The sequence below is a fragment of the Poecile atricapillus genome, chromosome 4 (assembly GCF_030490865.1).
Source record: "Poecile atricapillus isolate bPoeAtr1 chromosome 4, bPoeAtr1.hap1, whole genome shotgun sequence".
Classification (NCBI taxonomy): Eukaryota; Metazoa; Chordata; class Aves; order Passeriformes; family Paridae; genus Poecile; species Poecile atricapillus.
Window position 1 is genome coordinate 33,214,565 of NC_081252.1, and position 24,650 is coordinate 33,239,214.

Below are 24,650 nucleotides of genomic sequence, written 5' to 3' on the forward strand. Positions count from 1 at the left end.
GTTGACCAAATCCAGCTTTGAGCTCACTGGCATTCTGATACTAAACCCTGCCAAGAAAGACATGCAGCACACCAGCACCAAGGTCTGACTGGCACAGTGTGGGAAGAGTCTGTCAACAGCCTGTCCTCCAAAACAAATCCACGGGAATACCTGCACACACAGTGTGCAGCACACTTGCTCTGGGGCACAGAATATTAGCGGTTTACACCACAGCAAAAAATTGTGTAGAAGGGTAGGGGCCTGAGTACCAACAGAAAGTGTCCTTGCTTTGGATTAAGCCCAGTTTAAATGTTGAAGGACAACATTATTACATTTGGCAAGAACAACTGATGCATATGGAATAATTTTCGGTTCGATTTCTTCCATTTAGCTGTGTCACTTCTACTTTATTCTGTTTTTACACATCCATTTTAATTAAATCAATTATTTTCTGCATGTTTAGATACCAAGGTATCACAACTGAAGGAAACATGACATTGGTTAAAAGAATGTTTATTATCTGTTGTCTTTTAATTTAAAAAAAAATAATTAAAATTAATTAATTAATTTAAAAATTAAAAATTAACTCAATCTATTTGGGCCAATAATGACCATAGTAGCTGCCATCCTTAAGGGACACTCCATGATTTAAATGAGAAGAACAAAGTGTCTCCTGTCCCCTTTGAAACATTGACTTGGTAAGAATGAGATTTGCACTTACAGGAAATGTTGCTAATACTTTACTTGAAAGCAGTGATGGCTTCTGATGATGAATAAGGTGGAATTTATCCCTGCTGGCAATCTGTGGTGGCGATATGTACATTCTCCACTTCACAGAGAGGCCAGCGATTGAAAAAACATATTAAAATTTTATAAGCATTAACTGAGTAATATGTCATGACACAGCAGAAAAGTACACCAGTATCTTCCAAGACAGAATGACACTGAATGTTACTAAAATTCACAATTCACTCCTTTCATATTATGCAATATATGGTCAGGCAGTAAAGTCAGTAGAAAATATCACCTTTTAGTAGGAACAAAGATTTAAAAAAAGCGAGGTTTTACAAAGAAAGAGTTAGTTTGGACCACCTTGATTTGGGATAGAAATCTCTGTACTTCTTTATTAATTGTGTTCTTCTCAGATCCTCTCCTTCTTCCCAATTCTTGTTACAAACTAAAGAAACAAAATTTGAAATTATCACGAAGAATAAAAAGGAGAAATAAGACAGAAGAAAAGATGCCAAACAGCAATGCTTTCCACTTGTATTTCACTGATTAGTATCAAGATATGTATCTATCCACAAGAATTCATTATTTTCTCCTTTAAAATCTCATTACCACTTAACTATATCTAATATTACGTCAAAAGTTGTACCAAACAGAGTGAAGGCACATAAAGTTTTTTTTAACATAAAACATATTTTATAATAATTTGGTGAATTCCTGAACTTGTTTGGCAAGGAGAAAATGGGCAGAAGTCTCACAAATTTTGCATGAAGTTTAGACACCATCTTCATTAACCACACCATGGAAAAAAGGGAGAAGATGCTTGTGGCAAAAAGAACAATTTATAGAAACACCTGTTCCAGGTTTTACAGGGATTTTTATAATGGAAACGTAACCAATAAACCAAACTGTAGAACATTCACATAAACAAAATATAACAGCTCATCAGTAAGTCTACACAAAATGCAGAGTATGTCATTACTACACAAGCATAACTGCATGCACTGATCAGACACCGTGCACTAGCAAAGAAGAACAGTTCATGTGTCAAAAATCATCCTTTGTGGATGGACATTAGATGCTGTCTGTTCAAACATTTGCTGAGACAGCTTGGAAATTTTGTTTTTAAGCATTCTGCCTGTTCAGAAATCATTAAACTAGAAGAGAGATTGACATTGTCTAGTTTCTCTCCTTCTACTCAAGAATTTATAAAGGTATGCAAATTCCTCCACTGGGCACAGTTTGCTGCATAGCCACATGTTCTGCAGATAATTAAAAGTCTCCCCCAGAAATAAAGGATATACTGTGATCTGCAAAGCAGCTCTGAGTGAGAAACATATCAGGAAAAAATGTTAGTGCTGCAGCAGGTGTTAAACTTACTTTTGGTCTTCAGATAATTTCTAGTCCTCCAGCTCCCTAAACTAATTTCAGATCCCATGATTTTGTAAATATAAACATCAGCAAATCCTAATGGAAGAAGTTTACTAATCATAACTTGCATTTTTTAAACATACACTTCAAAATCATAGCTAAAGGAATATTTATCAACCATTTGGGAAAGGATGTATGAACAAAACCAAAAACTAACTCACCAGCAAAAGTTTTACTTTCTCCACACTTTGATTCATCATTTGCATCAAGTTTTATAACTAGTAATACCAACTTCAGTTAAGCTTCAAAAGGAGAAGTAGCTTAAAACAGACAGGGCAACATCACCCACTGATAAATGCTCAAGAAAATACAGCTGTAGCACTACAGACTGGAAATACTTGGGCTAATGATCACATCAGGCAATAGCATGTGCCACATAGTCAGGAACTACAAAAGGAACAAATGGCATATTTAAGTGGGGCAGAGCTCCCAAATGTGTTTGTTAGACAAGTCACATATCTTAACAGTGAGCATACTGAAAGGATTCTGAAGCACATTTGCATGATTTCTACTTCATAATATTGTTGCCATATAATTGGTCACCCACCTTGCCCAAGGTGGCTGGTTTCCTACTTCAGGAAACTGAACAACCAACCAACATGGCTACACAAGAATTACACATATCCTCAGGAGAACATACTGGACATGTCTGGTAAGAGTCCCCAGGAGCTGGAAGGTATATGCTCTGATGGAGGCTTCACTGCAAAGAAAGGGCAATTGTATATTGACAGATGCCTCTACAGAGAAAACTGGCACAATCCAAAGTTCTGTACATTTATTTTCCAGTATGGCTAGTTAAGGCAAATCCCTTGCCTGGAGTTTAGAGACTGACCTCAATTATTGGCATAGAAGTAGAAAATTGCTTGTGTCTGACTCAGCTAGGATTTCAGTCTAGTAAGCAATTGCTGTAATGAGAAACTAAATCAGCACTACCTCTTTCCACATTTAAAAAAAAAAAAAAGCAAAAAAAGCACAACTTTCTGCAGTGAAGGGAGAAGAGAAAATCAATTAAAATCTACTTGTAAAATAGAATTTTGTAGTGCAAACTATGATCCAAACTGTGAGAATCAATGTTTTCTGTTAAACTACTTTTCTTCCTTCCCAGGCACTAATATTCTTGATTTTACTCTCTATACAGAATTATTTATCTTTAATTGTTGTAATATTTGTAAAAATCATACTGCAAAGTGGTAAGACATCCTACATAAAGGAAAAAACCCTAGAATTTATTATAAATTCCTTTAACTTGACTGTGACATGTTAACATAACAGTCAAATTTAATTACTAAGTATTTCAAGAACTTTGCATGAGAAAGCTGAACTAGATAGCAAAGTTCTTAGATAAGCCACAAACTCTATTAGTAATAATCACATTACTACAGAGCCCACATACCTATTAGTAAATTTCAAGGTCCACTTACAGGGTAGGAAAACTTAGCAGAGCAGCAGTTATGTAACACATTAGTTTTATGTACATGTGAAGGTGTAGGAAAATTCAACTTATAAAATGCGAAAGTACAGCTAAGCCCCTACAAGCCTTGAGCAGCAAATGAAATCATTAATTAACACAGCCAACTAAAATCACAGGAAGTAAAAAGTACTTTTCAAACAAAATACTGGTATTTGCAGAAAAGCATGCTGCAGGTTAGTAAAGCTGGAGAAGTAACTTGCTATCTAAAGGGATACAAACAATCTGCATTCCTTCCATGGATACTTTAATATTTAACAAACTACATCTAATGACAGTTGTGTAACCTTTTCAAATGATCCTGCATGCTTGGAATGATTAGCACTAAACTGTGGGTATATAAATGAGAAAGAAACCAAAGGTTAGAAGTGTTGATTTATATTAATCTCCAAGTATGAATATTTCTAAAGTTATTACCGCCCAATACAAAAAACAAGGCTCCATATCAAAAAAGTAAAAAGAAAATTTATTCTAAAACAACAAAACTTCCTTGAAAAGAACTAAACTGTCATGGTAATGCAGAAGTAATTCTGACTGGCAGTTATGAATCACAGAATCATTGGAAGGGACCTCTGCAGATCATCCAGTCCAATTCTCTGCTAAAGCAGGTTCACCTGGAACAGAGATTGCACAGGATCGCGTCCGCGCAAGTTTTGAGTATTTCCATAGAGGACACTCCACAGGCTCCCTGGGCAGCCTGTTCCAGTGTGTCACCCTCAAAGGAAAGCTTTTCCTCATTCTTCCTATGTTTTTGTTTGTGTTCATTGCCCCTTATCCTGTCACTGGGCACCACTGAAGATTCTGGCCCCAATATCTGAATATCTGCCCTTAAAGCATTTGTATGACTTGACAAGGTCCCCCTCAATTAAAAAACAGAATCATAGGAAGAAGCAAGAGGAAAAAAAAAAAACTCTGTCAATGCTCTTTTGTTGCCTTTTTTTAACAATCAGTGCGATTTTTATGCGTAGCCTTTCTGACACAGCTTTAGGCAAGTTATTACTAAGTTTAAAACCCTTGAAAGCATTAACTGGAAGGCATGAAGAATCTACATACCTTGCATGTGATCCTTGCAAAAAAAAAAAATAGGTAAAAAATTAATTTCTTTTTGTAGTATGAAATTTTTTCTCTTTCTCCTATGTGCTCAGAGCATAGAACTATACATTGCATTTGCATCACACAAGACATCTGAAAATAAGTTAAATACTTGTTCTTTTAAAGGAAATATTCCTACATCATTTCCTATACTGAAAACATATTTCTTGACAAATAAAAAGCACTGAGTCCTTCTGTTCCAGTTACATTTATTCCCTACACTTAAAAAACACGCTTCAGGCTTTTAGCTGCAGGAGCAAGGAAAACCTTTGCAAAGGAACACCGCACAAGTCTGCATGGGGCTGCAGCAAAGCCATAGCAGCCCCCTCTGCTGCTCAGAGAAGGAGAAAAATTATTAACACACACAAACCACCCTCCATCTGCAACTTTTGCCTAATTCCATGTACGGTCTGCACACACACACACAAAAATCTGCTCCCAGGAATCAGCATTTCTGTAATCATCTTTGATTCACTCCTATTCCCACATCTTGCTTTTAGTCTGTCAAGGATTCTGACAATTACTGCAGACTTTCACACAGTACTTTTCATTTCACATTTGCACAAAGTGCAGAGTACAATCTTAGGTTTCCCAAGTTTAAAAAGTTAATGCTGTACTTCCACACAAAGCCAAAACCCCCTGAAAAAATACATCCTTCTTATCTCTGTGCCTCTACATACAAGCTCAGACCAGATATCTTGCAGCAAAAAAAAACTCCTTTTATTGAAGAGCTGAAAGCTCTATATGTGAGCAGGGCTTTAGATTTGTTTCAGCACTGAAGAGATGGGTATTTAAGCTCCAGTGAACAGGCTTTTCTGTGGTACATCCTCTTCCAGCTCCACCCAAGTCAATCCAGTTTATCTGTTGTATCTTCCCTCCCTCCACTCTCCCATGTCACTAAACAATCAAGAAGAGGCATTCCTGAACAGCTCCATTGCTTACACACGCTCTCTCTTGTGACTTACAGCCAAATGGATAGTATGGTATAAAGTATGGTAGAGGATGCTGCAAAGTACATTGGTTTTACATGAAAATTAAACTGCTTCTCAGCTTTTACCACTGTTGTTTGTAATATGTGTTATATATTAAATGCATCCATTAAAAAGACAAAATCTTATTACCTTTAGCAATGAAGCAAATGCTAAAATATGACAACTTCTGAAAGGGTATCAAAGTGTTTTTTGTGGTTGTGGATGCAACTATACAATAATTTTTCATCTTCATTTTAGCTAATTAATTTTCTGTTTCCTAGGAAGCTCTGCTAACCAACAAAACAATCACAACCCACAATTTTGCAACAAATAAACCTGCATCTGAAGTGGAGACTAGTTAGTGAAGTTATTGGAGGGGTCTGCATGCCTGACCCCTTATAAGAAGTCACCATCACAATCCAAATAGTTAACACAGAAGTAACATTTCACATTCATATAGCTTAATTTGCTAAGTTTTATTACAGCCTCAATAGAGGACAAGGAAATAAATGTTTTAGTAAGTGGGGGTTGTTGTTAAGATTCTTGTTTAACCGTGCCTGTTGTCCAGAAGGATAAAGCATCTCACATAAATGGGCTCAGACACTTCTTCAGAAATCCCTCCAGACAAAAGTGTTTCAGAAATCCAGAGCAGACAAAAGTGTTTTCTGAAACCCCAAGCAACAAAAATGGCTACACACCAGCTAACGATCTTCCTGATCCATCCGCACACTTGGATTTTAAAGTTCAGGTCCTTACATAATACATTTCACACCTGTTAGTCTGGTATCAAGTAGCTATTTTGCCCACACCATATAAATCTAGGACAATATTTGCTGGAAATAATGCAGCTAATGCTTTTCATAAATTTATATGTTTAATTTTTTTTAAGTGGTTATTTCCTAACTGAGGTGGCTTCAACATTAGAGATATTTAATATTAAAAGTATTATGTAATGTTGAATTTTAGATAAGTAAAAAGCAATTGAACAAAGTTAAATTTGTAGGAACTTGCATACAAGTGGTCATGACTTTTTTCCCCATAAAATCAATTCCCTGTCAAACCCAAACCAGAGGTGAATGAACCTGTAAATTACTGTAGCTGTTTAGAAACAATTTCTAAAACAATCAAGAAGCCAATGCTTCTCTAAATATAAAAAGCTTGCAGCAGTTCAAGAAAAACAACTAATTTTAATGGGAACCAAAAATATCAATTAAAACCAAAATATTTAAGTATATTGAAGTCATTAATATTTAAAAACTATGAAACTTGGAGGTACAGGAACAGTTATGGAAACAAAGACAAAAAAACTACAACAAGTTAAAGATTGTATGTATTACGATCAAAATATTTTTAAGAATTAGAACAGTCCAAGTATTTCAGAAATACCAAATAAACCTAATGATTTATTGGAAAAAAACTTGGAAAAGCAAACAGCCTACAACCTAGATAACCCTGTGGTGAAACCCAGGTGTTAGTACAAGAGAAAATAATGCACTGGTTGACATAAAATAGGATTATAGCATTGACGACATTTTCTTCCACACAATCATGCTGGTATCACCTCTGTCATAAACACCAATTTTGATAAGAATGAAATATTGCTGGCATGATATAGCTGCCAGTACTACAATTTCTAGAGTATGAGCACAGGTAGACAAATAATTTAATTCTCAAGTAAGCAAGAATGATAATTTACATGAGCTATTTCACAGTGACAGCAACTGCCAGTAATACATTCTTGTCCTTGCATTGCAACAGAATCCCACGTGTAGAGGGATAAGAGCATTTAAGTGCAGTTGCTATGAAATAGGGGATATAAGAGCATTTGTTTGCTTATGTTGTGGTTAATTGTTACCCAACAAAACTCAACTAATATAAAGTCATCCCAGATCACTGGAAATGGATGCCACAAATGCAATGCAATCAGTGAAGAATCAGCATCAAGAACATGTTCTTGTCAGACCGCTATATATATATTTACTTAGCCCTCTTGTGTTATTTAGTATTCTTAAAACAGACATGTCAACATTTGACAAGACAGATCAACTGGAGTAAAAATTAACAAACAGTAAAAAGGATCTGACATGTGAGAAAACTCCAGCCACTTTAATACAACTGAGCATCAGTTCTGTAGGTACAAGAGGACACAGGCCAACTTTACAGAACAGAAAGCTCTCTGAAAAAGGCTTGCATCATATTATACAAATCAGTCAAACATGAAATCCCAATGCATGGAGTTATTTGATATATAAATAGGTAAATACATTGCATAAAAAATTTTAGCTGCCCTTGCCACAGCTGCTACTGAGTTTAAATTGCAGTTCTGATATCATTTAGGTTGGAAAAGGTCTCATAAGATCATCAAGTCCAACCTTTAAGCTAACACTACCACAAGTCAAACACTAAACCACGTCCCTAAGTGTTACATCTACGTGTCTTTTAAATACCGCCAAGGATGGTAACTCAACCACCTCCCAGAGGAGCCCCATTCCAGTGTTTGACAACCCTTTCCCAGATGGAGTGTATCCTAATATCCAATCTAAATCTTCCTTAGAGAAACTTTAGGCCAATTCCTCTTGTTACCTGGGAGAAGAGGCCAACCCTCACCTGCCACAATCTCCTTTCAGGTATTTGTAGAGACTGATAAGGTCTCTCCTGAGCCTCCTCTGGGATAAACAGCCCCAGCTCCCTCAGCTGCTCCTCACAGGACTCATACTCCAGACCCTTCACTAATATCATTGCCCTTCTCTGGACTCTCTCCAGCACCTCAATGTCCTTCCTGTAATGAGGGGCCCAGAACCGAACACAGGATTTGAGGTGTGGCCTCATCAGTACCAAGAACAGGAGGATGATCCTGCTCCTGCTGGCCACACCATTGCTGACACAGGCCAGGATGCCATTGGCCTTCTTGGCCACCAGCAGCACCCCCAGCTCCTTTTCTGCTGGGCAGCTTTCCAGCAACTCTGCCCAAGCCTTTAGCAGTGTCTGTGGCTGATGTGAGCCAAGAGCAGGATCTGGCATTTGGCCTTGTTGAGCCTCATACAATTGGTCTTGACCCATCATCAATCCAGACTGTCCAGCCCTCTGTGGAGCCTTCCTACCCTCCAGATCAACACTTCCAACCAACTTGACGTCACCTGCAAACTGACTGAGGGTGCACTCAGTCCCCTCATCCAGATTGTTGATCAAGATAAAAAGAAATCTGTGATTCAAGACAAATGTTCCAACACCAGAGTGCTCAGAGAAGTATCATAACAAGAACAAAAAATAGAAAAACATGCCAAACGGACACATTGTCCTTATTATTTACATTTAAGAGATCTTTCAGGGAAGAACTTGATTGCTTAACATATGGGGAGAAAAAAACATATTTCTTAAACAGTTCTTCAATACAACATGAACATAAAACAAAATTGTAATAGTCAGAAAAAGTCAGACAACAGGAAGAAGGCAGAGTAAAAGTGGAGACGTTTAAACACTGATGATAACTAACAAACTATTAAACTAGGCTTGAGAGAGATTTGCCTTGATGCACATTTTCCTGTTTTCAAACAGTGCAATTTTTCTAAAAATAAGCTTTAGTTTGCACAGAAGTCAATACAAAGCAGCCTAATATTTTATGCAGGAAATCATGAAATAACACAAGGATCCTTCTGGATTCCTGTGTGGTGTTGGTGAATGCAATGAAATCTCTCTTGAACCACTGGCCTTCTCATTTCAAGTGCCCATGCCCTTTACTCATAACATTTTCACAACATTATGGCAGCAATTATATCAGTTATTTGCACAGAGCAGTAGTATGAGGCAAATATTTTATATATTTTATATATTTTTATATATACTATATAAACATATAAAACATGAGTATCTGTAAAAATTATTTTTATATAAATATAGTGGGTTTATGCCTCTGATGATGCTTATCAGGTAGAACACAGCATGCTTGCTGCTACTAAGGTGACAGGCAGGAAACCCAAGCAGCTTACTGTGTGGTGTTATAGGGGAAATATGACATTTCCTTCCTTAGCCACACAGGATTCTGCAGGTCAACAAACAAAAAAAAAAAAAAAAAGGCAGATTAGAGAAAAACTCTACTCAGTAGTTTATGAGGAAAGGAAGAAAAAGTAGAAGGATAAAGAACAGAGATAAAAAACTAAGATGAGCTGCACAACACCTGCAATGGTAGCAGTTGCTATTTTGTTCAGACTATTACCTCCTGGTGTTTGGTAGTGGTGAAAGTGTTCTGCCCATACGTACAAGCAGAACAAACTGTGTTACATCAGGAATGCTTCTGAGGAGCCAGGTTTACATCTGACACACAAACATGAGGTAGGGCATTCAGCCATCACTGCCTTATAATGGTGGCACAAAGCAAGTTTCACAGAGTTGCAGCACACAGCAAGGTAATTCAGACAGAGTTATGAGAACTGCAATCGCTACAAACACTGAGAAACATGTCTGAAAAGCTAAAAATAAGTCCACTGGGTTCAAGTCTCCTAGGATGACTTTGTCCCCAACAGGTAGAAGCAGAAATCGCTTGTAAATATAGCTGATGACACTCCCTTTACTTCTCAAGAACAGCGTATTAATTAGTCATGCTTATTTTTACACTGGTAATTCATTCATGCTCTCACAGAGGTATTTCCACAACACTCTGTAACACAGAATGTGTTCCTCTGGTTAAATACTGGTTTATTAATGAATTGGTAACATTTATGTTGCATGCTGCTGGCTCTAATGTGTAACCATCGTGCTGAGCAGTGCCAGCGCAAGCAGCTTTCTAACCTGTACTGATACTTCAGGTACACAGTTAAAACTTCTTAAAACAGAGCTGCACCATGAAAAAATTCCCAAATATGGTTTGCTACCTGGCTGCCCAACAATTCTTGCAGAAGCACAGCCTGGGGACAGAGCACAGACAAAAATGGCCAGCCCGGCATCAAATACACAGAGCAACTGTGAGACCACACATAAATTTTGCACTTGTACAAAGATCTTTCAGACATCTTCCTTAAGGCTAAGCTGGCTTGTTTCAGTTTATGTCAAATATGCCTCAAGAAAAGGAAGAAAAAGCTACAGTCATTATTGAAGTCAATAAAAAAAGCTTCAGAAATGGCCACCACTGAAAATTATGCTCTGCTCTGTCTTTACATAATTTGAGTACAGTTACTTACAAAGCACTTCAACAAGTTTCCAATTCAGAGATTTAAAAACACAGTTTTGAGTATAAGAATTTCCTACATGAAATATTGTCCATACTGGCTGCAAGTTGTTATATGATACTCAGTAAAGCATACTAAATCCAGGAAAACCAATGCATTGAAATAAAACCAAGAATTTCAGTTGAAAATCCAATTCAGTTCTATGAAATACGACAGCATTTCACTCCGAGTTAGAAAGCATATCCTTCAGTACCTTGAAGAGTAGAATTGTAAATATAAAATTATATAAAAGACTCATGTGAACACATTACAACTTTTCAAAAACACTGATGTTGGCTGAGAGACTTTCAACATGGAAATGTATGTACTGTTGTTATGAACAAAAATGTCATTGCAGATTCCAGAAGCAAATGTTCACCCTATTTACTTGTTCAGGTGCATCTTCAATATTGATTATCCATCTCTATACATTTATGTACTCAACTTGTTAAATTATATTAACTGACTTTTTTTGTGGTTTGTTTTATTTTATATCAGGTTTTAAGTATTTTTTTGAAGTAAAATTTAAAAGTTTGATGAGTTTTTTGATTTTTTTTTTAAAAAGGTGAGAGGAGGCTAGGTATTCTATTAACAATTAATTAGGAAGAAAAAGAAATTAGTTCATAGACTTAGGAAGAGCATTCTTCCAGAAGAGCACTGGCCTGCTCTTCTTTCTTACTAGTCAATATCACTGCATTCATTATTTTACTGCTCCTAAGAGTTAATAGAATTCTTCCTTTCCAAAGAACTTGGAATATAATGAACTACAAATGTACACTGCAGCCAATAACTCAATAACTTCTTTTAAGTCTAAAATGTTAGGTGATATAAACAGAAATAAAAGTATGAAGATTAATTTCCAGATTCTTATTGCAAATCTGAAGTTTTCAACAAGCAGCACACAGTTTCAAGGTCCTAACAAGCAGGATACCATAAGACATTATGCAATGACTTCCTAACTGAATGACTGGCTATCACACTTTTTTAAACCTCTATTTTGTCAAGGAACTCAGCAGGCCAGAAGGAAGAACTTCATGTTTCTATAATAGTCCACCCTACTTTTTCATTACAATGTTTGCACCTAAATGAAGCAGATCTTGTCTGAGAACACAACATATGTAAGATTGCTTACCTTCCCTTCTAGCCCACTTGGAGAAGGAAAATATCATAAAAAACACCGGGAGGGTCTTTCGTAAAAATATTTAAAAAGAAACATCTTGGTATTTTGACCATAGTCATCAGAATGCTATTCCTTAAAATATATAGGGGTATTTGTTCATGTCAAATGCATGCAAATATTTATATTATTAACATCTAAAACAGCATAGTTTTTGAGAACTACATAAATTCTTCACTGTAAGCTCTTTAGGGAATAAAATCTTTGCTTCATTGTAAAAGTTTAGTTTATGCTAAATATGCCATTTTTTTTCCAAAATCCCAAGTTATTGAAGATTAAGAGCACAAAAAAATGTAGCTTCTCACCTTTGTCTTCATGTAGAATGGCGATGACTGGTGAATGGGTAAGTCCATGAGGCTATTGGAATTTGTGACACTATTACTGTTAGCATGTTCATCTTCTCTACTGCTGTCATCAGACTGATCAAAATCATCACTGTCCTGGTCCATTTCCTCCTCCTCTTCCACCTCCTCCTCTTGATCACCAGCATGTTCATCGTCATCTTCCTCTTGGTTACAAGTGGAATCTTCATCCACTGTAATAAGTCTATTATTATTTTCTTCTAACTGCTCCTGCTGAGACTCATGCCTGTCATCAAATCCAGATTCTTCTCCTCCTATCTCCCCATTCCTCCCAATGTGCTGCTCCTCTTGTTGTCGTCTTTGCTGCTGCTCCTCCTCTTCTACGACCCGATTCATCTGCTCCTCATCTACTTGGCTTGAGGAAGCATTACCTCGAAGAGATCCACCAGTTCGTCGCCTCTTGCTGCCCACAGAGAGCAGTTCCTGATTCATTTCCAAAAGCCAGCTTGCTACTTCTTGGACCTTGGCTAGGCTATCTGAAGATGCAAATGCTTTCACATTCTAAGGAGATAAAGAAAAAGTGGAAAATTAATAAAGTTATATTTTTTTTATTAGATAAAGCAGTAAAAACCTATTTCATGACAACTAAAAACTTCCGGGAAACAAGGAATAATTTCTACTTGACACACAACTAGAAAAACCAAGAAAAACCTGCAGACAACTTTCTAGCAAGAGAATTGCTTATCCTGTCAAACAGTCTGATCATAGTCTCTTTAAGCACCAGATTCTGCAAAATTCCAAAGAACTAGTTGCCTTTGTAGAGAATACACAAGAACTATTAACATTCATGTTAACAGAAGATACTTGCAAAAAATTGCACACAGATAATTTCAAATGGTATTTATTTTCCTTCTCATTGGATTACAGACTGTATATTATTTTTTAAGAAAACCCACAAAAAAACAACCTGCTTTTGGTCTTATGCATTGAGCAGCATATTTTCAGATATAACTGAAAGCTTAATTTCTTGTTATTCTAATTTCCTTTTAAATTAATAAAAAGAACATCCATTAAAGAATACAGCCTTATCACTGTCAAGTCTTAAGTTGGCCAGAGAGATGCCCAGTGGTCAAAAGCAGACATCACCAGGCAACCTGTGTGGCCCAGAAACGGCCACACACCTGAAAAAACCTGAACTGCACACCTGAAAAAAAAAAAAAAAAGACTGTTACTAGTAAAGTTCTCCAAAGTCTAAGAAGCTACAATCGTTAAATGAGTCTCTGAGAGGTTAAAAAAGGCCAAAATTAGGTTCATTTTAATAGAAACTGAAAAATTATAATGCAATTTCAAAATTATTCATGCATTCAGCTACCCATGCGCCTCCAAGCAATAAATAAGAACATGGAGCTATAACACAGACTAATTCATTATTAAATTTGGTATCAGATTTCCAGCTATATGAGGCTGGCACATCCAGACTGGTTCCCCTAGAATCAAGCAATGTGTTGAGTAGATAAAATCAGACATCTCAACAAGTAGTCAGATTCACAGGCTATGAAAGCAGTACATGAAAATGTGTGCAGAGAGAAATCAGCTTTGTCATTGTGTACGAGTCCTCAGGAGCCCACAGCCCACCCCACAAACTCTGCAGGCCACACTGTGACAGAGAGATTCAGAAAGCACAACACCACAAATACTGGATGGGAATATAACTTCTGAGTCTCCTTGGAGTAGGAGCAGTAAAGGATGTTTCCATGAGTACTTCAGCACAGGATGATAATCTTTGAACCTTCCCCACCACTCCATCCTTTTTCTTAAGTCACCTATCTCTTACAGGTTTTTTTTTCTTGTTTTTTGTTTTTTTTAAAAACAAAAAACCTAAGGTCTTGTATGATGGAGAAGGAATAGATAAGCCCTAACTTTGCTCCATGGCATTTGCAAAAACATTTACCTCATTGGTTAGTAGGGAACAAAGTACTAGAAACCATAGCTCTACTGTAATTTTCAGTGTTGTACCATAAAAGGCACAAAAACACATTTATAGGTGTTTTTCCACTCTTTCTCTGAGAAAGAGATTCATAGCTGGGATTCTGCACTTTTCTGCACCTTTCTGCCTCAGGGCAACTCTACTTACATCCCAAAGACTGGGTTCTCAAATTTCCATGTATCTACCCAGGTGATGATTCCTCCAAATAAAACCTTATAAGATCAGTCACTGAAATACGTGTTCAAAGAAAGCATCCATTAAGTTCCAGTCAGTGAATGAGAAGCTAACACTAAAAGACAATTAAGTGCCACAAATTCAATGGAAGGAAGCAGACACTGTGCTGACTCTTGATTTTTCCATGGAAAAAAAGCTTTAGGACACTTGGGTGCACGTGACCCAAACCAGAAGCTAGTGTCTGTGTTGTTATATTCAAGTGGTAGCAAAAGCAGATGTGTTTGTTTTTCTGTGTACAGTAAGGAGCACTTAAGAAAGATGCCATGAAGAGTGTGCTCTAAGAGAAATGTTTTCATTTAACATCTTCCCCCAAAGCTCAGAAACCTCAGCATGTGGGAGTGACATTTAATAACATTTCATCAAAAGTCAAATTTAGTTGCATATATCATCTGATGGTAATACAACTTACATATCAGGCTTGTTACAAAGCTTTGGCATTATGAATGAAATAATATTACACCTTATTTTCTCAGCTTGAAATTTGAAGCACTAAATCATGTAAAAATCAGTAGGAAAAAAAAAGTAGAAATCAGTACGAAAATAAGAAAAGCTGAAAAAGCTGAACAAGAAGTTTACATCTTCTCAATCTAGAAATTACAATTTCAACCACAAATGTTTCTCTAAGTAGCCATGAGTGTAGCTTAAAAGTTTAATTGCATTTTTTCAGTATCAGCAGCATTATATATGCAATTACTGGTTTAGTATGTACTTGATAAAACTGCAAATGCTGCATTTGTTTCAATAATTTAATACATACTTCCAATTTGTATCTGTAAGCAACCAACATAAAAGGTCAGCTGTGAAACATTAAAGTAATCAAATGCAAGAATATGGTAAATGTTTAAGTGACAAAAATATCTCTGTTGTTACTGTTATTATACCTAAATGAAATTTGCCAAATAAAAATGTACATAAGTACTAGCATATATTTTGAATTTTTCCTACATTTTTGAGTGACCATCAGTTCATGAAATTAGCTTCAGTCATTAGTGGTTTCCATTTTACTCTGCATTTGCATGAATAAATTCAACTTGTTTTTTCAAGAAGCCTGTAAAATGCATTATCAAAATTTAATTACAAGCAGTGCTACATCAGAAATCATCAGTATGCAGAGAGGTGATGCATTTGCTAAAGAACAGATGGATGTACATTATCTGAGAGATTTGAAACATTAAAGCTGCCTTCTGTCATGTAAGTACTTTCAGAATTAACTACTGTCAGCTAATACACAAGATACAATAATTTCCATATATAAGGCAGATAAAGAAAAAGAAAGAATTATTATTTTGCAGGAAGAAGTGTATTTAGAAATCAACTTCCAGAGAACTGAAATAATGTGTTTTCAGCTACTACAGTGTCTCTTTCACTTATACAGTCAGAGACCAAAAATTACTCAAATCAACTAAAAACCCGAAGAAACACTGAGGAAAGCTGTTGTTTTTCCTACCTGCCTAGGTCCACAAAGATTTTTTTTTCAGACAGACACCAAAACATAGTAATGCAACTGGCAAAACTTTGCATAAACATGAAAAACTCATTAAGCTTGGCCAATGAACTAACTTGGCAATTCCCAGGTAAGTTTCTTAACTTTTATGGGAAAACAAAATGCAAGAAACCCCTGAGGAAAATTGAAGTCTCCAGAGTGATCCAACAGAGCTGATGAAGGCATCCCACACCTCTACTGAAGACTGCATGCTGTTTAAGCAAAATTCTTCAGCTTAATCCATTACATTTTCACAGAAGATAAATTATAAAAATAAGTATGAATAACAGTTACTCAAAGCAAGAAATGCCAAGCAATGCTAGACAATTAAAAGGAAAACTGCTCAGGGCTATCTGCCACAACAGGTTGTACTCTGTACTGTGAGGATGACCACTTCATTTCCTGCTTTATTGCTGAAATACCTCTTTCCTGCTAATAGAGATAAAAAGTCGTTAAGTATTTTTAACCTATGAACCCACCTAACTATGGGAAAATGAAATTTCTGTCAGTACTGCTTGTTTTAATTTTTCTATTTTTATCACTCGAAACTGTAAAGAAAAAATGAAATGAGATAGTTGTAGAGAGGTGGAAAATGGGGAGTGGTGGAGTTTGTTTTTTAACAAAATACAGATTGTGAATAGGTTTTAAAGAATTAACTTGGAAATTAATATATTAGACTGACCTGTATCATGTATCATGACAGCATTTAGTGAAAAGACAGTATAGCTACAGATACAGCATGGTTTATGGCCAGTGGATGCTCCTACAACAAATCTCTTGAGATTACAGATTTAGTGGACAAAAACAATTGAAATAACACAAAATCTTCTGTAGACATTTGACTAAATCTTAACACTGGAACATATCTGACCTTTTTACTGCATTATTTAACTGTGCAATACTGAATTGAGGTAAACAAAAAGCAAAATAGGGACATCCCAACCAAGCAAAGGATCTCCTAAGATTTCAGCATCCAAATCTACCTTCTGAAAAACAAAGGATAAGACCCTTATCACACACAGTGCCCAAGAACAGCACTGGGGCATTGGTGCTCACAAGTGAGCAGTGCAGCGCTGTCGGGGCAGAGATGCAAAGCTGACACACAGATACCAGCTCTGGGGAGAGAAAGTGATTTATTTCCAGATCTGCCCAAACCCATCCCCCCCAAGCCTAAAATGACCCTCACAGTTAGAGCACACCTTCTGCTTTAGTTTCACCCAGAAGGTGTTCTGGGACACCTCTGAGCTTCAACTCATTCTGTTGGGGAGCAGGTGTGGACAATCAGGAATTAGGCTTTAAAAGGTGCACTTGATCCAAACCCAAACTACCACACAAAGTGCAAGTACACCTAACAAGCAAGCCCATCTAAGGCCTGCTAAGCCCATTTGAAAAAACATGCATGAAAAGGGGATTTAAATGCAGCATCAAGCAGGTATAAATAAATAACAGAGTTAACACTGAGAATGTGAACCATGTTTTACCAAAGAGAAATATGTATTTGAGTTACGGCCATGATAGCTAACGTTGTAAAACACTACAAGCAAGACACATACATGATGTTTAAGAAAACACTTAATATATTGGTCTGATTACTGGCTACACAGTTTGTATATGGGAAGGATTTTGAATAATAGCTAAGTAACAAACCAAAGCAGCCAACATGCAGTAACTGAAATACAAAACTCAAATAAAGAATCTACCACCTTCTTTTATAGGTTATGGTAGTGGACAATTATTCTCATGCAAGGACCTAATGAAGGACCTTTATCTGGCTCCAGATAAAGCCACAAATTTAAGGAAAGTTATGAGCTTTAAATGAAAGCTACAGAATATTTTTGCTACACTATAAAGGTCAGCAAACATGATCATATTAATGGAGTCACAAAATTGTGTTGACTACATTGCACAGATGAAGAAAATAAAAAACCTTCTGTATTTCATCAGCACATATGTTGATTAAAGCAAGACTGAAAGAGAGATTTAAAAATTTTCAGTAGCTTTTCTTTAAAATAAAATATATCATTAACAAGGTAATTCATTCTACAAGAACACAGGCTTTTTCTAAGAATGAAAAACTATTTCTTCCAAACATAGACACACCTCAAATCTCTCAGTCAACTCCATTATTTACAGCACCAAGCTCCAGAACAAAATAGAAGCAAAAAAGATTCTCTGCTCCTCCTTTACTATTAACGTCCCAGCAAAGCCCTGACAACACTTAATAGAGCAGCACATGCAGTGTTTTGGTTGTATTAGAAATTATCCTGCTCTTTTTTCATGATCTCAATATACTTTAATGATCAATTAATGTAGTTTATTCAGCGCAAAGTGGTCAAAGAACAAACATTAAATGAAAGTGCTCCTCTAATTACTTACTTATGTCAAACATAAATTTGACAGCAAACAAAAAAATAGATTCAGTAGTCATTAAATTTTAAAAATACCACAATTAAAATTTCCTGTTTAAATTTAATTATGTCCAGCTATATTTATTCTTCTTTTGCAGCCAGTTTTAATTATCTCCCTCTACTGAAATTCAGGCCCAACTTTCCATCTACCTGCTGAAGCTTTTCACCGAGTCCTGGTGTCCTGACCTCTCCTCCTGAATGTTTCTGAACAAAGGCACTTCCAGGTTTCCCACCACACATGGTCTACTCTAAGATGTCTCTGCCTCCTGTTCACCTGCTTCTATTTAAGCCCACAATCCTATTTCAAGAGACTTTACCCCTTCTCTCCCTATCTCACCATCCAACTTAACCTTTTTCTCCTAGGACTGCCTCTGAACATGGCTCCCTCTCTAATCCCAGGCCTCTATTTCCCAATCCCCTTTAGTGTCCACTGCTACTTTACAGTCTCAGACACTTTGCTTTGTTCTGATCCATTCCCCACAGAAAACAAAGGGGTTTATTTAAAAGAGAGACAATGTCTGATAATATATGGGTAGTGAGAGCATGACAGAGACATGTCCCTTGCTATCAGAAACCATTAAAAAGAAAACTGCTTTAACTCTGGGAATGAAAGACCTATCACATAATCCTACCCTCTTCTGGCACAAATATATAAAGTATTTAACACAGGATACAATATGAAATAGCACACAAAACCCACCTGAGAATGAGACTACAGAAGGAAGTTTAGAAAATGAGCAAGTGCTACAAGAATTAACTTTAGGCTAAGTGGTTTGATAAAGAAATATCAGAGGTAGAAGAGAGATGAATAGACCTTTCATAAGCAAGAGTTTTAGCAGCCACATACTTTAGATTATGATAAAGTATTTGTGATCATACAACCACCTACAAGATTCAGGCACACACAAACACAGAACCTGGATGTATTATAGCTGATACGGATTCCACAGACTCTCTTTGCAATAGCAAGAGGAGCATCAAATCTTAATGCTTTAAACCAAAGGCCTTTTCTTCCCTTTGTACATTCTCAAAACAAGGGCTGCTCTGGCTAAAAGAGGGGATAATCTGAATTGAAGTCATAAGGGCTTTTACTGCTCCAGCACAAAGAGTCATGCTATAAAATGTATTAATAGAGACTTGATGTCCAAATTAAAGCAATCACCATATAAGAGGAAGAGAGAAACTAGGGGATTTTTTTCTTTCTACAAACATTTGTTTGTAAGTAATTCATGAGTTTAATTCATGTATTTGAAGTGTTTCAAAAACGCCTGCATTTTCCTTGTTTCAAAAAGAGTATCATAGTAAATAATCAGAGAATAATGTCTTATAGAAGTTAGAAGTTCTGCTTTTACCTCGAAATTTGATTTGACACATGAGAAAATGAGAATTACTGTATAATGGTGTGGCAAGGATGGGGTGGAGATAAGAGGAAAATGTGAAAGTGACCCATGAGGAAATTGTTGAAAGCCTCCATCACACAGTAATAAGAAAACTGCATTGAAAAACCACACACAAAAAAAAAAAAAAAAAAAAAAATTAAAAATTGAAAGGAAGAAGTCCTTTTCCTCAAAACTGTATCTCAACCGACAAGTTATTAACACACCAGTAAAGTGTTATTGTAGAAGTGGGGAACTCAGGCCACTTTTTCAGGAACACTGGTCATACTTCTTAGTTCCCTGAAAGGAAAAATTAACAGCAAAAGTACAAAATTTACTCTTTAATTTTAATTTTGCATTCTTATGTTTTCATCAAGAACGGTGAATGGATATAATGTAGAATAAATTCACATTCCATGGAAGATATCATGGGAGGCAACAATCCACAGTAGGAGAAGATCTGTATTATCACTAATCTTACTGTGTTCATATAAATAATTATGTTATTTTTAGTATTTATATTCATAATGACTGCTATGCAGAAGATGGCTGGTTTGTCTTTTGACAAAAAACTCTTTAAAGAAGAAGGATTAAGCTATAAAATTTGACAAGCTAACTGTCATGTGGAACTAATGAAAGTTCTCTCCCCTTTTCCTCAGAAAAGGAGAAGAAAAAAAAAAAGCCTTGAGTTATTTAAAGGGCGCTAATTTTTTCAGCATCTATTAAAAACAAAATAGGCAAATCCTCCATATAATCCTGCATGCTGCCACTCAATATCAAGCAGTGATTATTTTTCCATTGAAAGGACTTCTGAGGTATAAAAGCTAAGCACACAATTTTCAATTGCACTGTCTTAACCTTTCCACTTTGATGAGTGTACCATTACATAGGTTCTTATATTAACATTTTTACCTCTCCAAATGAAAAGTTCTTATCTTGAATAACTAATGAATACCTGCTTATTGTTTTCCCCATTAATTAGATTACTCCAAGAAGCCTACAGTACTACTGCTAGAGATATAGAATAAGTACCCTTGTTTGCTCAATCTAGAACAGCAAGTTAATATTTCAGCCTCATGTAAACTACGTTTTCTGTGCATACTAACAAGGAAGTTTCTTGCCAAAAGCAAACATTAGATCATACTTAAAACAACATAAACAGAGTATCTTTAGATACATTACTTGAGAAGCATGTGGGCTGAAGAATTCTCAGTTTAGAAAACTAGGCAGGCAGTTTCTTATATGCCTTCCAGATTCAAAGGTGCTGTTGTATACCTACGTGGCAAGGGCTAGAGGTGCACCAACAGAATCATTCAAACTCTTCCATGATAGACACATGTGCAATAAAGAATTTCTCTACAAAAAAGAATCACAAATCCTCTTACAGTCCAAAAGGCGTCTAAGTATTCCTTAAAACTTAACAGGTTTGGATAATTTTGGTTTTGAATTCAACCTTCTCTTCAAAAAGTAAGCAAAGTTTGTGGGTCTGTGGAAGTTGTGGGGGCTTTCCAAAGCTGGCCCTGACATCTCCACAGTACTACTATGCATTTTGTTCTATTTTCAAATGTCTTTCTGTCCTGACTAGACCATCTATATTCCCTGTAAGAGGAGTCCTTGGGGTCAGTTTTAGAGCATCATCAACACTGCATACAAGGACCCCCCCAACTGCCCAGACCAAAAAACAGCTTAGGATAGTTTTATACTGCTCAAGGCCTTTCATCCATAGGAGAAGAGTCCGAGGAGCAATGAGGATGACCATCCGGCTTTCCAGCAGAGAACTTTGGTTAAGCTGTGCTGGAGCATTACTGTTACTGTTACTGTGTTATGGAAAAACTGCTGAGTTAACACACATTAAGCCATAGGTACCGACACATGCAACCAGAAATCTCAACCATGAAGTCTAGGACTATCATTCAGTAACATTTATTTTATGTAAACAGACAGTGTGATTACTATGCAGAAACAATTCCATTCTTCCCAACTGCAGAGGTGAACAAGGATTTTATCTTATAGACGTGAAGCAAGATCCAATCACTAAATGCTGAAATGAGAAAAATACAAATGGAATTAACTATGAGGATAATTACTCACTGTAATAGCTCTCTAGGAGGATAGTAAATTCCTCATCACTTTACTTCTTAAATTAGAAATATGCTCCATCTTAGTTTAACATTCAACAACTGCAGAACATGAAGCACAAGTGCAGCTACCAGGGCATGGTGAGCTGCCTGCCTCTCCCTGGGAATATAGACAAATGAGAGCTGCTGTCACCTCCTCTCTGCTCCCACAGTGACAAATTATAACCAAACTGCTGATTAAAAACCCTGCCTACTTTCAGTACAGACTTATTTCACAACTACTAGACTTAGCACAAAGGCTAGTGTTACATGGCCAAAACAGCCTAAACATTAATTTTTCTTCAGCATCCATAACTTTGATGGGCCCTGGGGCTGGGATGCATTCCCAGTGGGAAAACCTTAGCAGCACGTTATGCTGAACCACTTTACATATCCATTCACACAGACTGTTACCTCGTCTGGTGCTGCTTTGCAAAGTTGCATCCTAAGAGCAATACATGAATAACTTCCAAGCAGAGCTGCTCATTATTAATGCAAACTATTCTGAAGGCAAAAGCAAAACAGCATTTGGCAGCAAGACCACTGCCATTAAGACGTTTGCCTGCAAACCTCAAAATGATTTCCGAAGTACCCAACTGACTTCTCTGTCTCAGTTTCTTTCCTGTCCACTAATCATAAAAGTAATTTTGGGTACATTTCCTGAAATTATAGGTTTTGCTAATAGTGAGCTGCAATTTTACCAGATGGCTGGCGTCAGCTTCTGGCAAAATGGTAACATGATTTCTTGGACAAAAACTACAATTCAAATGTTGCTGAAATGCAGCACAAACAAGCAGACACACAGAAGAGCAGAGACATCAAAAGAAAAAAAAAAAAGTGATTTAGAACACAGGGCAGAAAAGATAGACCAAAAAAGGTCATCTTTAACTGAAGCGGGCTAACAGACCTCGAGAACAAATAGCAGCTAAATTTAGTCAAATTTAAAATTAATGTAGTTATATGTAAACAAGAGGAAGGGCAGGAAATTAACACCAAGTACCAAATTGTCCCCTACCTCAGAGCTGTTTGAGAAGAGAGTCCTCTAATATGGAACAACAACACACCAACAAATGGGAATACATATACCCTTTACACTGAAAAGCATTCTAGTGGTTAAAAAAGAAGATGACAGCAGAATTTAAGCGGAGAAAAGTGAGAATCAAGAGCTGTGACTACTATTACAGAACATTTTTCTCTGAGTGATTAAAAACAGTTGAAGTAAATATCCCTTTTCAAGCAGCTCTTATACCACTTCTAATAAGCAAGAATAATCAACTCCCTCAAATCCCAAGAAGCTTCAATACACAGAACAATTTTCGAGCGTCTTAATAATGACTAATGATTAAAGGAGAAGCAATGCAGGTTATGCCATGAGAACTCCAATCTCACTATTCTGCTCAGTTGCAGGCTTCTGCATCAGACTAACCTCCTAGAAATCACTATAAGGTTATGGTAAAAATCAAGAATTTATCTACTAATACTAAATAGCCTTCCCTTCTTTTGAACTTTACACATTTTGAATTACTATAAGCAAGATGATGAGAGAAAGACCCAAGTCTTTCCAAGTTATCAACAACAAATTTTACCTCAAGATCCATAACTGACAATGCTTATTCCAGGTTACTGCCCAAAATTTTATTTTCATTTCTTGTTTCAATTGCCTATTCTTTAAAACAAGTCTGAAGGACAAGGCCAACAGTATCCTGGGTGCATTAGGAAAAGCACTGCCAGCAGGGGAAGGGAGGTGATCCTGCCCCTCTGCTCAGCCCTGGTGAGGCACTTCTGGAGTTCTGTGTCCAGTTCTGGGCTCCTCAGGACAAGAGAGACATGGAGCTCCCAGAGCAGGTCCAGTGGAGAGTAGCAAAGAATATGAAGAGACTGAAGCAGGAGAGGCTGAGAGACCTTAGCCTGTTCAGCCTCAAGAAGAGAAGACTGAGATGGGACCTTATCAAAGTCTGTCAGTATCTGCTGGGAGGGTGCCAAGAGGATGGAGCCAGGCTCTGCTCAGTGATGCCAAGCAGTAGGACAGGAGGCAGTGGGCAGAACCTGATGCACAGGAAGTTCTACCTGAACATGAGGAAGAGCTTTTTTACTGTGCAGGTGACCGTGCACCAGAATGGATGGCCCGGAGAGGTTGTGGGGTCTCCTTCATTGGAGATACTCAAGAGCCCTCTGGACACAATCCTGTGCCAGGTGCTCTGGGATGACCCTGCTTGAGCAGGGAGGTTCGGCCAGATGACCTGGTGTGTTTTGTTCCAATCTGACCCATTCTCTGATTCAGCTATCATGTAGTCCTACATGCTAAGAAAAAAAAAAATAAAGAAAGAAAAAAAAAAAGTAATTCTATCAACACTGTTAAAGCAGATTGGAGCAAAAGGCTGTAACATAAGATAGACAAAGGCATTTCTTATTTGTATTTAATTCACCAATTATAACCCAAATTTCTGAGATAAGAAAAGGTACCTGGGGTCAGACTGGGGTAGATAAGATGCAAGCAACACAAGATATAAAGACTGGTGTATTTTACCATTTTGGTGGAAAAAACTACAGCTCAGCCTTATTCCTCAGAACTTATTCCTGTGAGGTTGCTCTAAAAGAACAAGGAGCAATATATATTTTATGAAGAAAGCCTATGTGTCCACAGTCCCAATTCACATCTTATAAAATGTTCAGCTGTGAACATTATATCAGACTT

At 36.8% G+C, this 24,650-nt stretch overlaps 1 protein-coding gene across 6 annotated transcripts in view; it reads right to left on the reverse strand.

Annotated features, from left to right (window-relative positions):
* Nucleotides 1-24,650, reverse strand: part of FBXW7 (F-box and WD repeat domain containing 7) — a 176,497-nt gene that overhangs the window by 85,991 nt on the left and 65,856 nt on the right. For 5 of the 6 annotated variants that reach the window (XM_058838234.1, XM_058838237.1, XM_058838241.1 and 2 more), the window contains exon 2: nt 12,354-12,911. In XM_058838234.1, coding sequence (XP_058694217.1) covers nt 12,354-12,842 — 489 coding nt within the window. In that variant the 5' untranslated portion in view covers nt 12,843-12,911. Of the gene's footprint in view, nt 1-10,470; nt 10,572-12,353; nt 12,912-24,650 lie in introns of those variants that run through there. The other variant, XM_058838240.1, reaches the window with a different exon arrangement.